At 48.0% G+C, this 18,958-nt stretch overlaps 1 protein-coding gene across 2 annotated transcripts in view; it reads right to left on the minus strand.

Moving 5' to 3' along the window:
• ANKRD26 (ankyrin repeat domain containing 26) overlaps nucleotides 1-18,958 on the minus strand; it is a 188,923-nt gene that overhangs the window by 47,010 nt on the left and 122,955 nt on the right. For both annotated transcript variants that reach the window (XM_084616689.1, XM_084616690.1), the window contains exons 32-33: nucleotides 16,624-16,701; nucleotides 3,836-3,970 (exon numbers count right to left, since the gene is read on the minus strand). In XM_084616689.1, the coding sequence (XP_084472815.1) occupies nucleotides 3,836-3,970; nucleotides 16,624-16,701 (213 nt within the window). The remainder of the gene's footprint in view (nucleotides 1-3,835; nucleotides 3,971-16,623; nucleotides 16,702-18,958) is intronic.

The following is an 18,958-nucleotide window of genomic DNA, read 5'->3' on the forward strand; positions in this document are numbered from 1 at the left end:
ACTATTGGGGGAGGTCATGATCATGTAGATGGTACCTTAGGTAACATGGGTCAATCCCCTGGAGGCTTTTGAAGATGAGGGCTGAAATTTTAAGTTTGTCCCCAGTAGTTACAATGAGTTAGTGAGAGGGGAGCATTATGGTGATGTACTCTTGGAGGCCTGTGGATCTGTAAGAAGGCTGCTATGTTCTGAACTAATCAATGTTGTGGTTTTTTTTTTTAAATAGTTTCATTCCTAGTTAAGTATATTCCAGTAATCAAGCCTGGAGAGCATAAATGCTTAGTCTGAATGTAACAGGTTTTGGCCAGCAGTAGGTGAGAAAAGGATTTTTTTTTGGTAAAAAAATAAAAATAAAAATAGTTGTGGCTAATGAGGTATCCAGTGCAATGAGGAGACCAGATGAACATGTACACCATTTCCACGATCTGAGGGAAGACACCCTCAAAGAAGCGTGATGTTATGGAGATGGCAAGTTCTTAACAGTTTCTGTCCCTCTCTGACATCAGCCCCATCTCTGTCCTTCTGGATTCAGTTTCAGTCAGCTGCTACTCTTCATCCAGCCAGGCTCTTGGAGAGCTGGAAAACTGTGCTGCTTGAGTCTGATGTGGTACTTGTGACTTTCCTGATGGATGGAGGAAGGGAAAGCTTGACTTGAGGGAACTACAGGTCACTTTTGTTTTCTTGGCATTAGTGTGATTAGCCTTAATTGTCTCCCTAATATGATTTCCATCATGAGGCAGCAGGCCCTTAAGCGTCTGTTGTACCTACTTCCGAAGGCCAGACACTTGCCGCAGCAATCCATAACTATAGGCATCTGGTTCCAGAGGCAGTTGCTCTTACTGTGGTATCTGCAATATCAAGCAACTTTCCAACTGCCTTGATAGCATTTCTGAATTCTTTCTGTTCTTCAAGGAAAGAATATATGATGTGGCAAGACTTGCTCCACATTTTGTACTCATAGTAGCCCATGTGAGACAGGCAGTTTCCTATGCAAGTGGCAAACTCAGCAAATTATGTTTCTGAAGGAAATCAGCATCTGGAATTATGGCAAGGCAATAGAAAGAATGGATACCTGTGTTGTAACTGTTGTTCTTCCAGATGTGGTTGTACATATGTATTCCACTGAGGTATTCGCTTGCCCAACAAGCTGGACCCAGAGTTTTCTGCAGCAGTAGCCATCAGGGCAGTGCATATGTCCTGTATCTCCCCATAACCCTTCCAGAAGCTACGTAAGTGCAGTGCCACCTCAACACCCCCTCAGTTCCTTTACAATTGAATATGGGGGGTGTTAGGATATCGATATTCAGGCCTGTCTGTAAAGGCCTATACTTTAAGAATTTAATTGTATTCTTATCACTTGGCTAGTTATAGAGGTATAAAAGAAAGAATCAAAATCACTGTCTGCCTGTGTAAGGTCCTTCTCTTACTGTGACAGTCTGAGGCCCTGTGCTTAGGCAAAGATCTTTGGCTAAGCAACAGAGGCAGCCATAAGCTGAGAAGCGACCGGTCACCTCCTCACTTTCCAAACTAGTCACATTGAAATAAGGTGCTATTGGGCTGTTAGGAATACAATCCTGTCCTGATAATGCTTATCACCTCCAGAGAAAGGGAAGTGCCTAGAAGATGTAAAAGGAAACTTAGTTTGATAGCATCCTGTCTGGTAAGAACTCACTTATCAATAGCTGGGATGTGAAATCCTCACTTCTGTATTGTTTTGTCATTATAGTTCCCACTTTGCTATTGTTTGTCTGTATAATCTCTGTCTGGTTCTGTGATTGTTTCTGTCTGCTGTATAATTAATTTTGCTGGGTGCAAACTAATTAAGGTGGTGGGATATAATTGGAACTGATTATGGGTGTGATGGCATCCCCACTCTCCCAACATAGCTTCAGGAGGGGCTATGAGTTGGCGTAGGGCACATGCACCACCTCAACAGGTACTGCTGCAGAAAACAGTCTGGCTCCTATGCACCAGGCACACACACACACAGGGCCAGATTAGGCACCCCTAGGCATAGCATTTTCAGTGCCCCCCTGCCTACAACGGACCTATGTGTAAGAGTCCTGGGTGGTTTGAGCATTGGCCTGCTAAACCCACGGTTGTGAGTTCAATCCTTGAGGGGGCCATTTAGGGATCTGGGGCAAAAAAAAAAAAATTGGGGATTGTGCCTGCTTTGAGCAGGGGGTTGGACTAGATGATCTCCTGAGGTCCCTTCCAACTCTGATATTCTATGATTCTATGATTCCCAATTTGTGGGCCCACAGAAAAATGGGTGCCCAAGCCTTGGCAGGAGCTGCTGGGTGAAGCCCCGAGCCTGGTGTCCTGAGCCCAGGCAGCAGTGGGGTGCGGGGGTGGAAGCTCCGAACCCAGGCGCCTAGAGCCCCGGCAAGAGTGGGAAGCAGAAGCCTGAAGCCCAGGCACCGTGGTTGGAGCTGTGGAGCAGAACCCCCAAGCCTGGGTGCATAAGTCCTGGCTGTAGCCGTGGGGGCTGTAGCCTTGAACCCCAGCTGCAGCCACCGGGTGGAAGCCCTGAGCCTGGGCGCCCTGGCTGAAGCAATGGAGGGCTGAAGCCCTGAGTCTGGTTACCCAAAACCCCATGGCAGGAGCAGGAGGGAGGGTGGAAGTCTCCGCCCAGGCAGAAGCTAATCTTACTACCTGGCTACTGCAGCACATTGCCTGACAACTCTGAAAAGAGACTCCTGAGGGCTTCCATAAAAATACACAAAGTTCCCATATAAAACACATTTGGAGGGAATTTGGCTATAAACCAACATTTCAGTGGTCTCATTTACAGATGAGCTATAGGTAAATATGTGGAAGAGGACATAAGCCTCATTAATCTCAAGAAGAATCCCACTGAGACAGAGGCTGTTCTAAAATCAGTGAAACAGATTGGTGAATGTCCTTGAATCTCTTTCCTGAAAGAAAGATTTTGGCCAGAACCAAGTCCAGGATGACTCTATGAAGGATAATCTTAGGTAGGAACAAAAATGGAATTGTCCCAATTTAGATGGACAGCTAAGGATTTGGAACAGTGTGCGTGTCATGTTGAAGAAACATTTTAATGCTTATTGAGAACAATAAAACCGCTGTAACAATTTTTATTGCTTCACAGGCAACTGGCAAGACAAAGGCGTCTGGAACGGGGTAAGTCAGATAATACAGGAACCCCAGTTGATAAAGGTGCTACCTTCTGAGTTTTGGCCAGGATCAAGGCTGATGTTATTCGAAGGTTTAGTGACTTTTGGAAAATGAAATTTTTGTATGGTAATTTTTAATAAATTTACCTGCACAGAAAGTACTAATAATGGAAAACTTGTTTTTATTTATTTTAAACTAAAAAGTATAGCTGAGACAGCCATCAAGATTTTCTGGGAGCTCCTCCAGTCTTCCTGCATACAGTGAAACTGAAAGCTGATGATATATAAGGGATTGCTGTGGTTTCTCTCCAGAAGTGGTGCACAAAACACACTAGTGAAGTCAATGGTTGTAGAACTACAGAGCTATGTGACTTTCTTGGCAAACACAAAGAGCATACACCCAAGAAGGTGGATCTATTATATGTTGTAGCTTTAGAGAATCTGACAGTTACTGGCTATCATATCATCATATAATATACCACATCACCCCTCAAGAGACACAAAATCTTCCAGATTTTTAAGAGGCTCTCCGCCTTCTGTTATAAACCTGCCAGCTGACTTCCCAGAATTCGTATGTCACCATAAGCTTGAATTTCACAGGATACTAAGGGTGACATAAAATGAAAATGTAACTATTTAAAATACAGATACAGCCTAAAACTGACAAATTATTTGGGTATTTTTTTTTGACTTACTTGTTCCAACATCTCAGCCTTTTCCCTATCAAGTTGAGATAGACGAACTCCAAGTTTGGATCTGGACTTCAACTCCTCCTCCCACAGATTATGTGTATCTTTTGCAGTCATTGACAGCATGGTTTGCTTTTGGACCTACAGAGTAAGCATTTGCACAGAACAAAAATGTAACAAAGAAATGTCAAGATTATTGTCAGGCTGGAAGTTATAGAAATTTTAGTCACATATGAAGGCCCTAATTATCAGTACAGTAACTCCTCACTTATGTTGTAGTTATGTTCCTGAAAAATGATACTTTAAGCGAAACGATGTTAAGTGAATCCAATTTCCCCATAAGAATGAATGTAAACGCGGGGGGTTAGGTTCCAGGGAAATATTTTTCCCCAGAAAAAAGACTATATATACACACGTGCGCACACACACACACACACACACATATACACACACAGTATAAGTTTTAAACAAACAATTTAATACCGTACACAGCAATGATGATTGTGAAGCTTGGTTGAGGTAGTGGAGTCAGAGGGTGGGATATTTCCCAGGGAATGCCTTACTGCTAAATGATGAACTAGAACTCGGCTGAGCCCTCAAGTGTTAGTTAACATGTTGTTAATGTAGCCTCACATGCTACAAGGCAGCAGGAATGGAGGGAGGAGACACAGCATGGCAGAGAGAGACAGAGACACACACCGTGTGTGTGTGCGTGTATGTATGAGAGAGAGAGAGACCATGTGTGTGAGAGAGACGCACATTACCCCTATAAGTACGCTGACCCCACTCTAAGTACATTGCCTTTTTAAGTAGATCAGCAAGCTGAGACAGCAGCTGCTGCCAGCAAGCTCCCTCCATCCTGAGCCCTGTTGTGCCCCCCCCGCTCTGCTGAGATGGGTAAAAGGAGTGGGGTGCAGGAGTGGGAGGAAGGGGCCACCCTGACATCAGCACACCTCTTTCCCCCTCCCAGCACAGCAGCTCCAAGGCAGAGAGCAGGAGCAGCACACGGCAGTAGGGGGAGGGACACCTGAACTGCCTGGCAATTGATAGACTGCTGGGTGGTTGCTGCACAGGGAACTTAGGGGAGCTGATAGGGGATCTGCTGGTCCACCCTGGTTCCAAGCCCCCACCAGCTAGCTCCAACAGGCTGCTCTTTCTGCAAGCAGTGGACAAAGCAGGTGGCTGCCAAACAATATTATAAGGGAGCATTGCGCAACTTTAAACGAGCATGTTCTCTAATTCGTCAGCTACGTAACAATGTTAACCGAGATGACATTAAGTGAGGAGTTACTGTACTGGTCTTTTTATCTGCTAATTTCTCTCTTAAGAAGCCCATCCAACAATTTATAACAAGAGCGCGGTCTTGTTACTTATGACTGGGAGACAGTAACAAATAAATTAGAGGAACAAACCAATACGGCCCACTCCAACTCAACTCTCCAAAATGAAGTATAAAGTTAACTCAAGAAACAAAACTAAGAGCAACACTGGGAGAACTGGTGGACAGAAATTGCATGCTGTATTATATATCTCCAGAAAAATCAGCAGGTGAAATTTCTCTATGTCTAATAGAAGGCAGGCATTAGATGATTAGAAGCAAAAATATATAAACATTCACTCCAACCACTCTCAGAAATTTTAATATTATGTACAGATTTCCTGTCAGCCCTACACCAACCTACAAGACTTCTGCTAAAAGACTGCATCAAAAGAAGTCAAACTTAGACAGCCTGGTAAAACTGTTGATGCTCGATCATGATGTAAACTTGCAAATTTCTTGCATGAGTCCCTTACACTTACTTACGAAGTTCTTGTAGACTGACTGAATGGTAATAATGCCTTTGCTTTTTGGCAAGGAGAAACTCCTTATATTGTAGGCTTCCCCAACAATTCCTGATCCACTTAGAAACAGAAAAAAGACAGACAGTTACCTTTTCCGTAACTGGTGTTCTTTGAGATGTGTTGCTCATGTCCATTCCATATTAGGTGTGTGTGCTCGCCACATGCACTAGTGCCAGAAGTTTTTCCCTCAGTGGTATCCACAGGGGACCAGCTCTGGTGCCCCCTCGAGTGGCGTGCAAATGCTGCGGTACAACGGGCGCCACCAGCTCCCCCCACCTCCCTTCCTCCTTGCCGGAAACTCCGACAGTGGGGAAGGAGGGCGGGTTATGGAATGGACATGAGCAACACATCTCAAATACCACCAATTATGGAAAAGGTAACTGTCTTTTCTTCTTTGAGTGCTTGCTCATGTCCATTCCATATTAGGTGACTCCCAAGCAATACCAATGGAAGCAGGCAGGAGTTCACAGACATGTAGATTGCAATACACCTCTGCCAAACCCAACATCGTCTCTGACTTGCTGAGCGATGGTGCAGTGCGCCGTGAATGTGTGAACTGAAGACCACGTCGCAGCTCTGCAAAAGTACTGGATGGGAACATGTGCCAGGAAGGCCGCCGAAGACACCTGAACTCTGGTTGAGTGGGCCCTCGCAATCAGCAGTGGTGGTGGGACCTGTGCCAGCTCATAACAGGTCTGGATGCAGGAGGTGATCCAGTTGGAAATCCTCTGCGATGACACCGGAAGGCCCTTCATGCGGTCCGCTGTCATGACAAAGAGCTGGGTCAACCTGCAAAAAGGCTTGGTACACTCCAGGTAAAACGCCAGGGCATGTCTGACGTCCAGGGCATGCAGCCTCCTTTCCTCCCTAGTGGTGTGTGGTTTCAGACAAAACACTGGGAGGAAGAAGTCCTGGTTAGCATGGAAGGAAGACACCACCTTCAGCAGAAAGGCAGGATGGGGTCGCAGTTGAACTTTGTTCTTGTAGAACACCGTATACAATGGCTCCAATGTCAGGGCTTTAAGCTCTGACACTCATCTCATGTTATCGCCACAGGGAATGCGACCTTCAATGACAGGTGGGAGATGGAGCAGGAGCCCACAGGCTCCAAGGACTGGCCCGTGAGCCTAGAAAGAACCAAGTTAAGGTCCCACTGTGGGACAGGTGCCTGGGCCAGTGGGAAGAGTCTCTCAAGGCCTCTCAGGAATCAGACCAACATGTCATGTGAAAACAATGTCTGACCTTGGATTGGTGGGTGAAAAGTGGAGATAGCTGCAAGGTGTACTCTGATGGAAGAGAGGGCCAGCCCCTGGTACTTAAGATGGAGCAGATAATCTAAGATAGACTTAAAGAGGAGCGCATTGGAGAGATGGTATGCTCCAACACCCAGTGGGAGAACCTCGTCCATTTAGCCAGGTAGGCTGCTCTAGTGTAGTGGTTCTTAACCTTTACTGCAGCCTGCGCCCCTTTGGTTCTCAAAATATGTTCTTACACCCCTTATCAAAAATCAAAATATGTTCTCGCACCCCTTATCCAAAATCGTTGAAGTAGGTCAGTTCTTTAAACCTAGATATACTTTTTGTTTGTATATTATAGTAATCGTTAAAAAATTTATAATGTTAATAAATACATAGGTTTGATTAAAGCATTTTGAGGGTACTTATGTGCCTGTGCTTAATTTGTCTTTTTGATGATTTACCTTCTAAAAAAATCTGGCCTGTCTCGCACCCCCAGAAAGGGCATCTCACACCCCCAGGTGGTGCGTACACCCCCGGTTAAGAACCACTGCTCTAGTGAAAGTCTTCCTGCTTTCCAAAAGCATTTTCTGGACCTCGTTAGAGCAAGCCCGCTCCTCCAAGTTCAACCACGCAGAATCCACACCGTGAGGTGAAGGGGGGCGAGGCTGGGGTGTAGGAGATGCCTGTGATCCTGTGAGAGCAGATCTGGTCGGGATGGGGCCAGAGAGCGGCCACCGCCAGGTCCATCAGCGTACCAAACCAATGTTGGCGTGGCCACACACTGCAACCATGATGACATCCCTCTGAACTTGGGACCTGGAGCAGCCTTTGATGAGCCAGTCATCGAGGTATAGGTAAATCTGGATACTTTGACGTCTGAGGTAAGTGGCTACTACCGACATGCACTTGGTGAACACCCTCAGTGCTGTCACAAGGTTGAATGGGAGGACCGCGAACTGATAGTGGTCGGGTCCCACAGTGAAACGTAGGAAGTATCTGTGACCTTGAAATATCATTATGTGGAAATATGCATCCTTCAAATCAAGGGCGGCATACCAGTCTCCTGGATCCAGGGAGGGGATGATGGAGGCCAGGGAGACCATGCGGAACTTCAGCTTCTTTAGGTATTTGTTGAGGTCTTACAGGTCCAGGATGGCCTGTAGACCACTCTTGGCCTTTGGGATTAAAAAGTACCGGGAATAGAACCCCTTGTTCCTGTACTCACGAGGAACCTTTTCCACCACACCCTGCTGCAGCAACCCTTCTACCTCCTGTGCGAGAAGACTCTTGTGAGGGGGTCCCTGAAGAGGAAAGGGGGATGGGAGAAAGAAAGAAACTGGAGGGTGTAACCCTGTGACACAGTATTGAGGACCCAGCGGTCCGAAGTTATAGTGGTCCATGCAGGGAGGAAAAAAGAAAGGCAGTTGGAAAACAGTGGGAAAGATGGATCCAGGGTATAGTCTGGTAGGTCGCCCTTGAGTGCACCCTCAAAATGCTTGCTTGTCCCTCTGCTTATTGCGGGTCAGGCCTGATTGGGCAGATGGTGGAGGAGGGTGGCTCGGGCAGTGCTTGTAGCCCCTACTCTTCTTATGGGGCGGCTCCTGCCAGGGTTGACTCCTTTGACCCTGAAATGGCTGCAGTGTGAACCGTTTATGGGCTGGACCGGCGACATACTGCCCTAGAGTTTGCAGGGTAGAGTGGGAGTCTTTCAGTCCTTGCAGCTTACTGTCCATCTGTTCTGCAAACAGGACCTGGCTGTCGAAGGGGAGGTGCTGCATCGACTGCTGAGCCTCAGGTGACAGACCTGAGAGGAGCAGCCAGGATGCCCTCTGTATGGAAATGGCCGAGGCCCTGGTGCAAACCACAGAGTCTGCTGCGTCTGAAGCTGCGTGGAGGGCCGCTCTGGCCGCCATCGTGCCCTATTCGAGGATCGCCTGGATTGCCACTGTGCCTCAACGTCGACCTGTTCAATTGAGACGAGTCCCTCGCGCGGGCCCTTTGGGATCTTCGGTGATCGGCGTTGGTAGACCAGCGATCTACGCCTCATGCTGCTCGTCTGGTGTCAGGACCTAGAGCAGGCCCAGGAGCCGGAGCGGGCCGGTCATCAGGAGGATCTCCCCAACTGTGGGAATTTGCATCTCAGTGACAGGTGCCAGCGGGCGGGTGACCAGTGGCTCCATTCAACAGATTGGTCGCATGATCGGTGCCGAGGCACTGGAGATGCGAAGGGTTGGTCTTGATGCTCATGTCAGGGGATGCATGCCTCTGAAAGTCTGCGCCAGATTACCGGCGAGCCTCGCCTTGAATCCAGCTGTTGGTGCCCAGGGTTTGGAGACCGAAGAGGGCTTCTCTGAACCTGCCTCCCTACTTCCGAGGCATGACGGCTCCATGCAGGCGAGCGCTGGCGGGACATCTCCCGTGATAGGGAATGGTGCTGATGAATGGTGCCACTGAGGCGGGGACACGTGGAATGGTCCCAAGGCTTCAGCTGTAATGTGAGCCCTGCCGCTCAGGGTTGAAGCCTTCGGGCCTGGGCTTTGGCCCCAGGCCCTCGCAAGTGTAAGCCAGCCCCAACGACCCCATTAAAACGGGGTCGCGACCCACTTTGGGGTCCTGACCCACAGTTTGAGAACAGGTGTCTTAAACAATTCAGAAGGGAATAAAGGAATATGTGCCTCCTTCTGTTTATTTGGAACAGATTTTAATCTTGCCTTCCTCACAAGTGGATATGGGTAAGGAAGAAGAGTATTCTGAAAAGAAGCAAGTGAATACAAGTTGATATTATTTTCTGGACTTGGTCCTAGGATTGCTCAGTCTGTGTTTCTGCCTTCTTTCTCCTTTGGAAGCTCTTGGAATGCTCCCAAGAAGATTGAAACTGTTGCATGTTGGTCCCTTCTTAAGCACTTGTAAATCCTTTCAATGGTGATGGTCATGCTCCTGGCTGAAAAAACTTGTGATCTAACTTGTTTATGCCAATTTAATTTGATTTAAAATATTGGCATAATCTGTTGAGCCCTTCTGCTGTTCTTAATCTCCCACTTCCATACTCTCAAATTATATAATAGATAAAAATAACGATAAATATTTTATACTATTTTGCCTTTCATTGAATGTTTTCAAAATACTTTATAAGCAATTATTTTGGTCTCAACCCTCTGTGAGGTATGAAAGTACTATCCCCATTTTGCATATGGAGAAAATGAAGCACATTCTAACATGTTCAAGATGACATGGTAATCCACAGCTGAGACAAGAACAGAAAGTTTCCCACATTCCACTCCTGTGCCTTAACTACATAAGCATTTCTTCCCTATAGGCCACAGAACACATTATGCATGAAACTGTTCATGTTGATGAAAACATCACATGTTTACAGGGGCCTCATATACTTTAATGTCAGAAGGGACCATCATGATCATCCAGTCTGACCACCACACATAACCTCACCCCCCACCTCAGAAAAAGGAACTGTTAAACCCATAATATGGCTCTTAGGAAACATATTAACAAGTCCTTACTAAGACACCTTGTTCTATAATAGGGTCTTGAATGCAACTCCTCTGGGTATTGTGCAATTTCCCCCCTTCATACAAAGCTCCCAATCCAAAAACAGTTATTTCATTCCTGCCCCACCACCATTATCACTTATGACAGTTTTCAGAGGAGATAAAAATTCATGGCCATGTGAAAAAAAGGTTACTCACCTTCTCGTAACTGTTGTTCCTCAAGATGTGCTGTTCATGTCCATTCCAATCAGGTGTGTGCGCGCGTAAGTGCACGTTGGCCGGAAGATTTTTCCCTTAGCAGCATCCGTCGGGTCGGCGTGGGCGCCCCCTGGAGTCGCGCCCTCATGGCGCCTAATATATAGTCCTGCTGACCCGCCACCCCTTCAGTTCCTTCTTGCCAGCTACTCCGACAGGGGTGGGGGGGTGGGTATTGGAATAGACGTGAACAACACATCTCGAAGAACAACAGTTACGAGAAGGTAAGCAACCGTTTTTTCTTCTTCGAGTGTTTGTTCATGTCGATTCCAATCAGGTGACTTACAAGCAAAATTAGGAGGTGGGGTCAGAGCTGTCCACTGACTGGAGTACTGCTCTACCAAAGGCTGCGTCATCTCTGGCTTGCCTAATAATCACATAGTGTGCGGTGAAGCTGTGTATTGATGACCACGTTGCCGCCCTGCAGATTTCCTGGGTGGGGATTTGAGCCAGGAAAGCTGTTGATGAAGCTTGCGCCCTTGTAGAGTGTGCTGTTATCTGGGGTGCTGGGATCCCTGCTAGATTGTAGCACTCAGTAATGCAGGCCACAATCCATGATGAAATGTGCTGTGTCGAAACAGGCTGGCCCTTCATTCCGTCCGCTACTGAGACAAAGAGTTGTACCGACTTCCTGAACGGTTTCGTCCTCTCGATGTAAAAGCGCTCTGCGGACATCGAGAGCGTGGAGTCTCTGTGCCCGGCTACTCACATGAGGCTTGGGGTAGAAAACGGGGAGGAAAATGTCCTGGTTGACGTGGAACTGCGATACAACCTTCGGGAGGAAGGCCGGATGGGGCCTGAGCTGAACTTTGTCCTTAAAACATAGGGTGTAGGGCGACTCGTACATTACAGCCCTGAGCTCAGACACCCTCCGGGCTGATGTTATTGCCACGAGGAACGCGACCTTATAGGAAAGGTAGAACAAGGAGAATGTTGCTAGAGGCTCAAAGGAATGCCCTATGAGCCTAGAGAGGACCAAGTTAATGTCCCAAGCAGGAACCGGTTGGCGGATGGGCGGGTACAACCCATCGAGGCCCTTCAGGAAGCAACTGACCAGGGGGTTAGCAAAAACCGAGCGGCCCTGTACCCCCGGATGGAAAGCCGAAATGGCAGCCAGGTGAACTCTTCTAGAAGACAAGGAGAGACCTTCCTGCTTTAGGTGGAAAAGATAATCCAAAATCTGGGGCACTGAGGCTAGCGCCGGGGGAAAGTCGCGCTGAGCTCACCAGATTGAAAATCTCTTCCACTTGGCCAGGTACGTGGCCCTAGTGGAGGGTTTCCTACTGCCCAGGAAAACCTGTCTGACTTGTTCTGAACAGGAGAGCTCAAACAGATTCAGCCATGGAGCCTCCATGCTGTGAGATGTTGCGACCGCAGATTCAGGTGCAGGAGCCACACGTGATCCTGTATGAGAAGGTCCAGGAAGAGTGGTAAGGTAATCGGGGCTCCCACTGACATGTCTAGGAGAGAAATGTACCAATGTTGGTGGGGCCAGGCTGGTGCTATGAGGATCTTGAGCAGGACCTTGTGTACAAGCGATAGGGGTGGGAAGGCATTTAGGAGTGGACCCCCACAATGGAGGAGGAACGCATCTGCTGTGAAGCCCAGACTGTGATTCTGGAAGGAGCAGAACTGCTGACACTTCCTGTTGCGTCGCATGGCAAAGAGGTCAATCAGGGGACAGCCCCACTTCTGGAAAGGGCAAAGGGACCACTCGTGGATGTGAAAAGACTGCTGAGGTGGTCCGCCAACTCGTTCTGAACCCCTGGAAGATACAACGCCTGTAGATCAACTGAATACTCTATACAAAAGTCCCATAACCAGAGGGCTTCCTGGCACAGGGAAGAGGAGCGTGCACCCACCTGTTTGTTGATATAGAACATCGCGGTCGTATTGTCCGTCATGACCGATTCACATCGACTTGCCAGATATGGGTGGAATGACTGGCACGCTAGGCGTACTGCCCTGAGCTCCCTGACATTGATATGAAGATGGAGATCTGTCTGTGACCAGAGGTCCTGAATCCTGTGGCCCCCAAGATGAGCTCCCCACCCCAAATCTGATACGTCCGTCACTAGCACTAGGGATGGTTGTGGAGCAGCTAAGGGAAGTCCTGAGCACACCTGCTGAGCGTCCATTGACCACAGGAGCGATAGGGCAAGGCAGGGTCATGATCCTGTCCAAGCTGTCCCTGGCAGGTCTGTACACTGACGCAAGCCACGACTGCAGCGGTTGAAGCCTGAGTCTGGCGTGCTGAACCACATACATACAGGCCGCCATGCGGCCAAAAAGTTTGAGACAATTTCTTGTGGTGGTGGTGGGGAACTGCCTGAGTCCCTGGATCATGGCGTCGAGGGCCTGGAATCTCGCCTGCGGGAGGAATGCTCTGGCTTGGGTTGAGTCCAGAACCCCCCCTATGAACTCCATCCTCTGGACTGGGGACAGAGTCAATTTCGCCTCATTCAGAAGCAGGCCCAGATTCTCGAAGGTGGCTCTGATGAATGCCACCTGAGCTTTCACCTGAGCCCTGGATCGGCCTTTGATCAGCCAGTCATCGAGGTATGGGAACATCTGTACCTGATGTCTCTGCAGAAAAGTGACAACGACTGCCATGCACTTGGTGAAGACTAGAGGTGCTGCTGACAGGCCGAAAGGGAGGGCAGTAAATTGGTAATGGGAACCATTGACCACAAACCTGAGGAACTTTCTGTGGTTGTGAGTGATTGCTATGTGAAAATATGCATCCTTCAAGTTGAGGGGGGCATACCAGTCTGCTGGATCCAGTGAAGGGATAATGGAGGTCAGGGAGACCATGTGGAACCTGAGTTTCCTCACAAACTTGTTGAGGTCGCGCAGGCCCAGGATAGGCCTGAGGCCGCCTCTGGCCTTCGGTATTAGGAAATAGCAGGAATAGAAATCCTTGCCCCTGTGCTCCAGTGGAACCTCCTCTACCGGCCCCAGTGCTATGAGCGATTACACCTCCTGAATGAGAAGTTGCTCATGAGAAGGGTCCCTGAAGAGGGACGGGGAAGGGGGGTGGAAGGGCAGGAGGACACAGAATTGGATGGAGTATCCCAGGCTCTACTGTGCGAAGCACCCAGCAGTCCAAAGTTATATGGGATCATGCACCACAGAAAGGGGACAGTCAGAAGGAATCGGTAAGGCGGGGTAGATCCTGTCTCTGGTCTGGCATGCCGTCCTCGATCACACCTTCAAAAGGCTGGTTTAGGGCCAGAGGGTGGTTTGGGCTGGCCTTGATTAGTGGAGGAATGTTGCCTTCTCCTACCGCTCTGGTTCCTCCTCCTAGAATTGTCCTGGCGGTTCTGCTGCTGGAACCTTGAGTAGGTTGTGGGCGGAAGTGTCTCCACTGTGGGGTGGGGGCATGCAAGCCCAAGGATCTGAGGGTGGCTTGGGAACCTTTTAGGCTCTGAAGCCGTTTGTCCATCTTTTCTGAAAAGAGTCTCACCCTCAAACAGGAGGTCCTGAACTGTCTGTTGGACTTTGTAGGGCAACCCTGAGACTTGCAACCAGGCCCCCCGCCGCATAGCCACCCCTGTTGCCATGACTCTTGTGGCAGCGTCGGCAACTTCTAAAGCTATGTGCAATGAAGCGTGGGAGACTAATTTGCCTTCTTCCACCAAGGCAGTGAACTCTGACCGAGTCCAAAGGGACGAGCTCCATGAACTTTGCCATTGAAGCACAGGTGCTATAAGAGTACCCGCTCACAATGGCCTGCTGGTTAGCAATACGGAGTTGTAACCCACCAGTGGAATAGACTTTTCTACCCACGAGGTCCAGGCATTTAGCGTCCCTATTCTTTGGGTAAGGACCTTGGAAACCTTGTCTTTCCCGTTGGTTAGCTGCATCGACCACTAGCGAGTCCGGAGGTGGATGGGAGTAGAGATGCTCAAAACCTCTGGAAGGGACGAAGTACTGCCGCTCATTACGTTTGGCAGTGGGTGACAGGGATGCCGGTGTCTGCCACAGGGTCTTAGTGGTGTCCACCACCGTCTTTATGAGGGTAACGCTACCCATGAAGGCCCCGAGGGTGCTAGGATGTCCACCATGGGATCCGTGTCTTCTATCACCTCCTCGGCCTTGATGCCCAGACCTTGGGCAGCCCTGCGGAGCAACTTCTGTAGGACTCTGTTATCCTCTAACGCAGCAGCTATAGTCGTCCCTGCCAACGCTTTGTCTGGCGACGAGGAGGAGGAAGCGTGTGCCAGTAGTGGAAGCTCTCTACCATCTGCCCTGGAGGGTCACGTGACTCCCAGGGCAGCGTTGGAGGAAGTGGTGCCAGGGCCATAGGTGTCGTAGCAAACGTCGGCATCAGCATCAGTCTCACCAGAGACAGCTGAGTCAGCACGCTCACAGGAGCTGCCGGGGTCAGGGAGGGGGGCGAGGTGCCTGCATCGAGATTGACACAGACAACGGTGCAGGTGTGGGAGACAGGTGCGTCAATGTCGTGAAGGCCGATGCCGAAGTCAGAGCTGAGCACGGTGCCGGAGTTGATGACGGGGCCGGAGGCAAAGGCGTCGGGACCGTAGGTGCTGGAGTGGATGCACAGTGGAAGGCGGCACGAAAGTGGCGGAGGCCACTGAAGATGTCACTGAGTGTGCGCTCCTGGTGATAAGCCCAGGGAACCCTTAAGGGCCACTTAGGTGGATACTGCCACTGCAGAGGCCACGTCTGATGCTCCCTTCTGTCTCTGCCCGACCTCGCTCTAAGGCTTCTGCTCCTATTCGAGCGGTAGGAGTCGGGCTCCGACTCCGGGGTCTCAGACACCGAAGACCACAGAGGAGCTGATCCTCAGTGCCTCGAATGTCAAGAGCTCAGGGAGTGGGAAGGCGCTCTGTCGGTGCGTGTAGGTGCCGATGGACAAGGCGAAGGGGAGTGCCTCGACGTCATAGCCAGCTTTCCCTTCGCACTGGAGGACGGAGCTCCGTCGGCGCTAAGGGTTCCTCCATGGCAGGCGAGAACAGTGCTGTCAGGTGGAGGAGATCTCTGGCGGCCGCGTATGCTTCCGGCGTGGATGGGAGCTGCAGCTGCTGTGTAGGTGCTGGTGATCGAGGTGGGGCTGGAATCGACTGCCTCATCTGGACAGGAGTCAACACGGCCCCGGAAGGAGACGCTGAGGAGTGTCTCGCCTGGGGTCACACATCTCGAGGCTTAGCCAGAGGAGAACGGTTGTCTGGCTTTTTCTTGTTTTGAGGCACTGGAGAATGGGAGCAGTGCCTACTATCAGATGGGCCCCGCGAGGAGCTGTGGCGGTGCCAAGCGTCCTTGAAGGAGTCCTTCCTCGGCATCGAAGTTGCTGACGGCGCCGGGGCGCTCCACGTTGAGGACGCCGCCGTACAGGTCGGGTCAATTGAGCCTGGGTCGGAGTGGGGGCATAGGTCTGCATCCATGAGGATCACCTTCAGCCGCTGTTCCCTTTCTTTAAGTGTTCTCGGGCGGAAGTCGCAGCAGATCTTACAACAATCTTTCTGATGGGTCTCCCCCAGGCACTGAAGATACGACGAGTGCGGGTCAGTCTTCTGCACGTGCTTGGCACAGGCCATGCAGTTCTTGAAGCCCAGGGACCACGGCATGCCATGGCACCGGGGCTGAAGTTGGGGGGGGAACCCCAACTACTATACTATGCTATACTATTAACTGGTGTACTACTAAAAACAAACTAACCATATACACGGAATAGAGAAGAAAACTTGCTGAGCAAAAGCCAAGGGAAGTTCCAGCCACCGTCACTGGCGGTAAGAAGGAATTGAAGGGGTGGCGGGTCAGCAGGGCTATATATTAGGCGCCATGAGGGTGCGACTCCAGGGGGGGCCCAGGACAACCCGATGGATGCTGCTAAGGGAAAAATCTTCCGGCCAACGTGCACTTACGCGCACACACACCTGATTGGAATTGACATGAACAAACACTCGAAGAATTGTGTCTTTTAATTTACCTGCTGATTTAGCTGTTCTTCTAAATTGATTTTTGCTGTCTGTAAGCCTGTTATCAAGTCTTCAAGGCGATTATGAACCTATACAAGCATTAAAAAAATATATCACATTTGTAACTTTCCACACTCAAGTTCATATACAGTTATAGAACAAAAGTGATGCAAAGAAACAAACAAGTATTGTGAAAATTTCTAAGGGCAGTCAGACATATTCAAAGAATATTTCCCTTTTTGTATTATACATACCAATCATATCTGTTTTGATGTCTACGTCAACTGATTATTTCCCCTAACATTCCAGACATTATGGGACAGATTTTCAAAGGGCTTCTGAAAACGTGCTAATAAAACTGAGAAGAAGTCGTTCATCTGCTAAATGAAAATCCACATTCTTTTCTAAATTAAAAAACCACAAATATTATCTATATTTGAGATCCTATTTGATTTTGGAAGCCGTGTGCAATGTGTTGCAATGCAGGAGGTGCAGGTTCAGGAACCACTGAGAGATTCCAATTCCAATAGACTAGTGGAATTTGGAAACATCAGAAGCATTATGGCCATCACCTTTATAAAGAAATGGTTTAGATTTTTCTCAGGTGTTCAGGGAGAGGATGGACTGAAAGGGGCAAGTTATACGTTGTGCGTAGTTAGGGTTTTAAGCTATTATGGTAGATAAAATGAATATAGAAGAAAATGTAAAAATAGCTTTGTATGTATAATAGTTTCAATGTTTATATTGTGTTTTCTACTTTTTGTAAGGTGCTCAGAGCAATGAGTGAATGCTTGAAATCAGTCAAAAAAAGAAAAAAAAACTGTGCTTTATAGAAAGGATAATTTATGTGATGGCCCCCACAAGATTAAAAAAGGACTGTCAATCCAGAGAGGATGACAAATTACCAATAATTTGCCTTCACAGAGTATTCTGACTCAACAATTCTATGTGTCACACGTCTATGAACTATGTAAAATGCAGTAACTGTTGTGAAAGCATGCATACCCTATTCTCAGAATCAAATATTCAAGGCAAAAATTATAATAAAGTTCACAGCCTAAATAACCCCCGTTTTTTACTGTGGCTCATCATCTAGCAGAGAACTTAGAAGAAGTGTGGATCTTCAGAGTCAACATACAAGTCTCCTATGTTATTTGCCATATATAGAGAGAAACATAGAGGAGCCTATGTTCAGATCCATTCAATTAATCTCTAAATCCAGGCCTGTTATTACACTGCAGGTGTCTCAGTACCTTAGGGTATACGGTGGTAATTCATTACATATAAAATCTCTTCCACAGCATGCCTAGAAAAAGCCTAATAGCATCTTCTTCTCCCGACCCCAAAACTACTTCCCACTTACTTTAGTGATAGAATCTTCTCCCGTGATTGAAATAGACTGTGGATACCAAGAATAATTCCTCTCAGAACAACTTGCTTCTGCTAGCATTTCTCCTCAGTTTCCACACAGTCCAACTCAGAGAGCTACAGGACTATGTGACAAAAGGTCTATCTTTGAGAAAGAGGTGTACGGTAAGATGAGTCTATATTAGACCTGAAAACAATGGCCTTCATAGCTAATTGGGAAAGATGAAAACTAATGATGCTCCCCATATTGCTTTGCCAGTTGGGTGGAGTGGACAGTTCAATATCTGTGCCCATTCATATTTGATTTCTCTATGGCACTGCCTACAAGGGTGTCAATTAGTGACAACTGTTGTGGTGATTTCTCTGATGTGGACCTTATTTAAATGAAAAGCTAGCCATCACAGAAGAAAAACGGATCTTAAACAAAAAGTCAACATCTCACAAAAAGAAAAGGAGTACTTGTGGCACCTTAGAGACTAACCAATTTATTTGAGCATAAGCTTTCGTGAGCTACAGCTCACTTGCATCCGATGAAGTGAGCTGTAGCTCATGAAAGCTTATGCTCAAATAAATTGGTTAGTCTCTAAGGTGCCACAAGTACTCCTTTTCTTTTTGCGAATACAGACTAACACGGCTGTTACTCTGAAACATCTCACAAAAGGTACCTACCACAGGGATCCAACTTTGTTGTTTATTGCACATCACTAAACATAGTATTAGGAAGCAAAGGAAAAAAGCAACTATACATAGCAAAACCAACCTCTGCTTATAGAAAAATCTCATCAGCTGACAACCTAAAAATGATTTTTTCCTTCTATACATGCGTTCTTCCCCTATTCATTGTATATTTAAACCTTTAGAGTTCTTTCATTTAGATTATGTTAAAGAAATTCTAGCCATGAAATCAGTTGTTAAAACTGAGAAGCCGACATATAATACAAGGGATGTAATTCTATTCAGATGTTCTGATGATGTCAT

This window comes from Lepidochelys olivacea, assembly GCF_965140295.1.
Source record: "Lepidochelys olivacea isolate rLepOli2 genome assembly, chromosome: 1".
NCBI lineage: Eukaryota > Metazoa > Chordata > Testudines > Cheloniidae > Lepidochelys > Lepidochelys olivacea.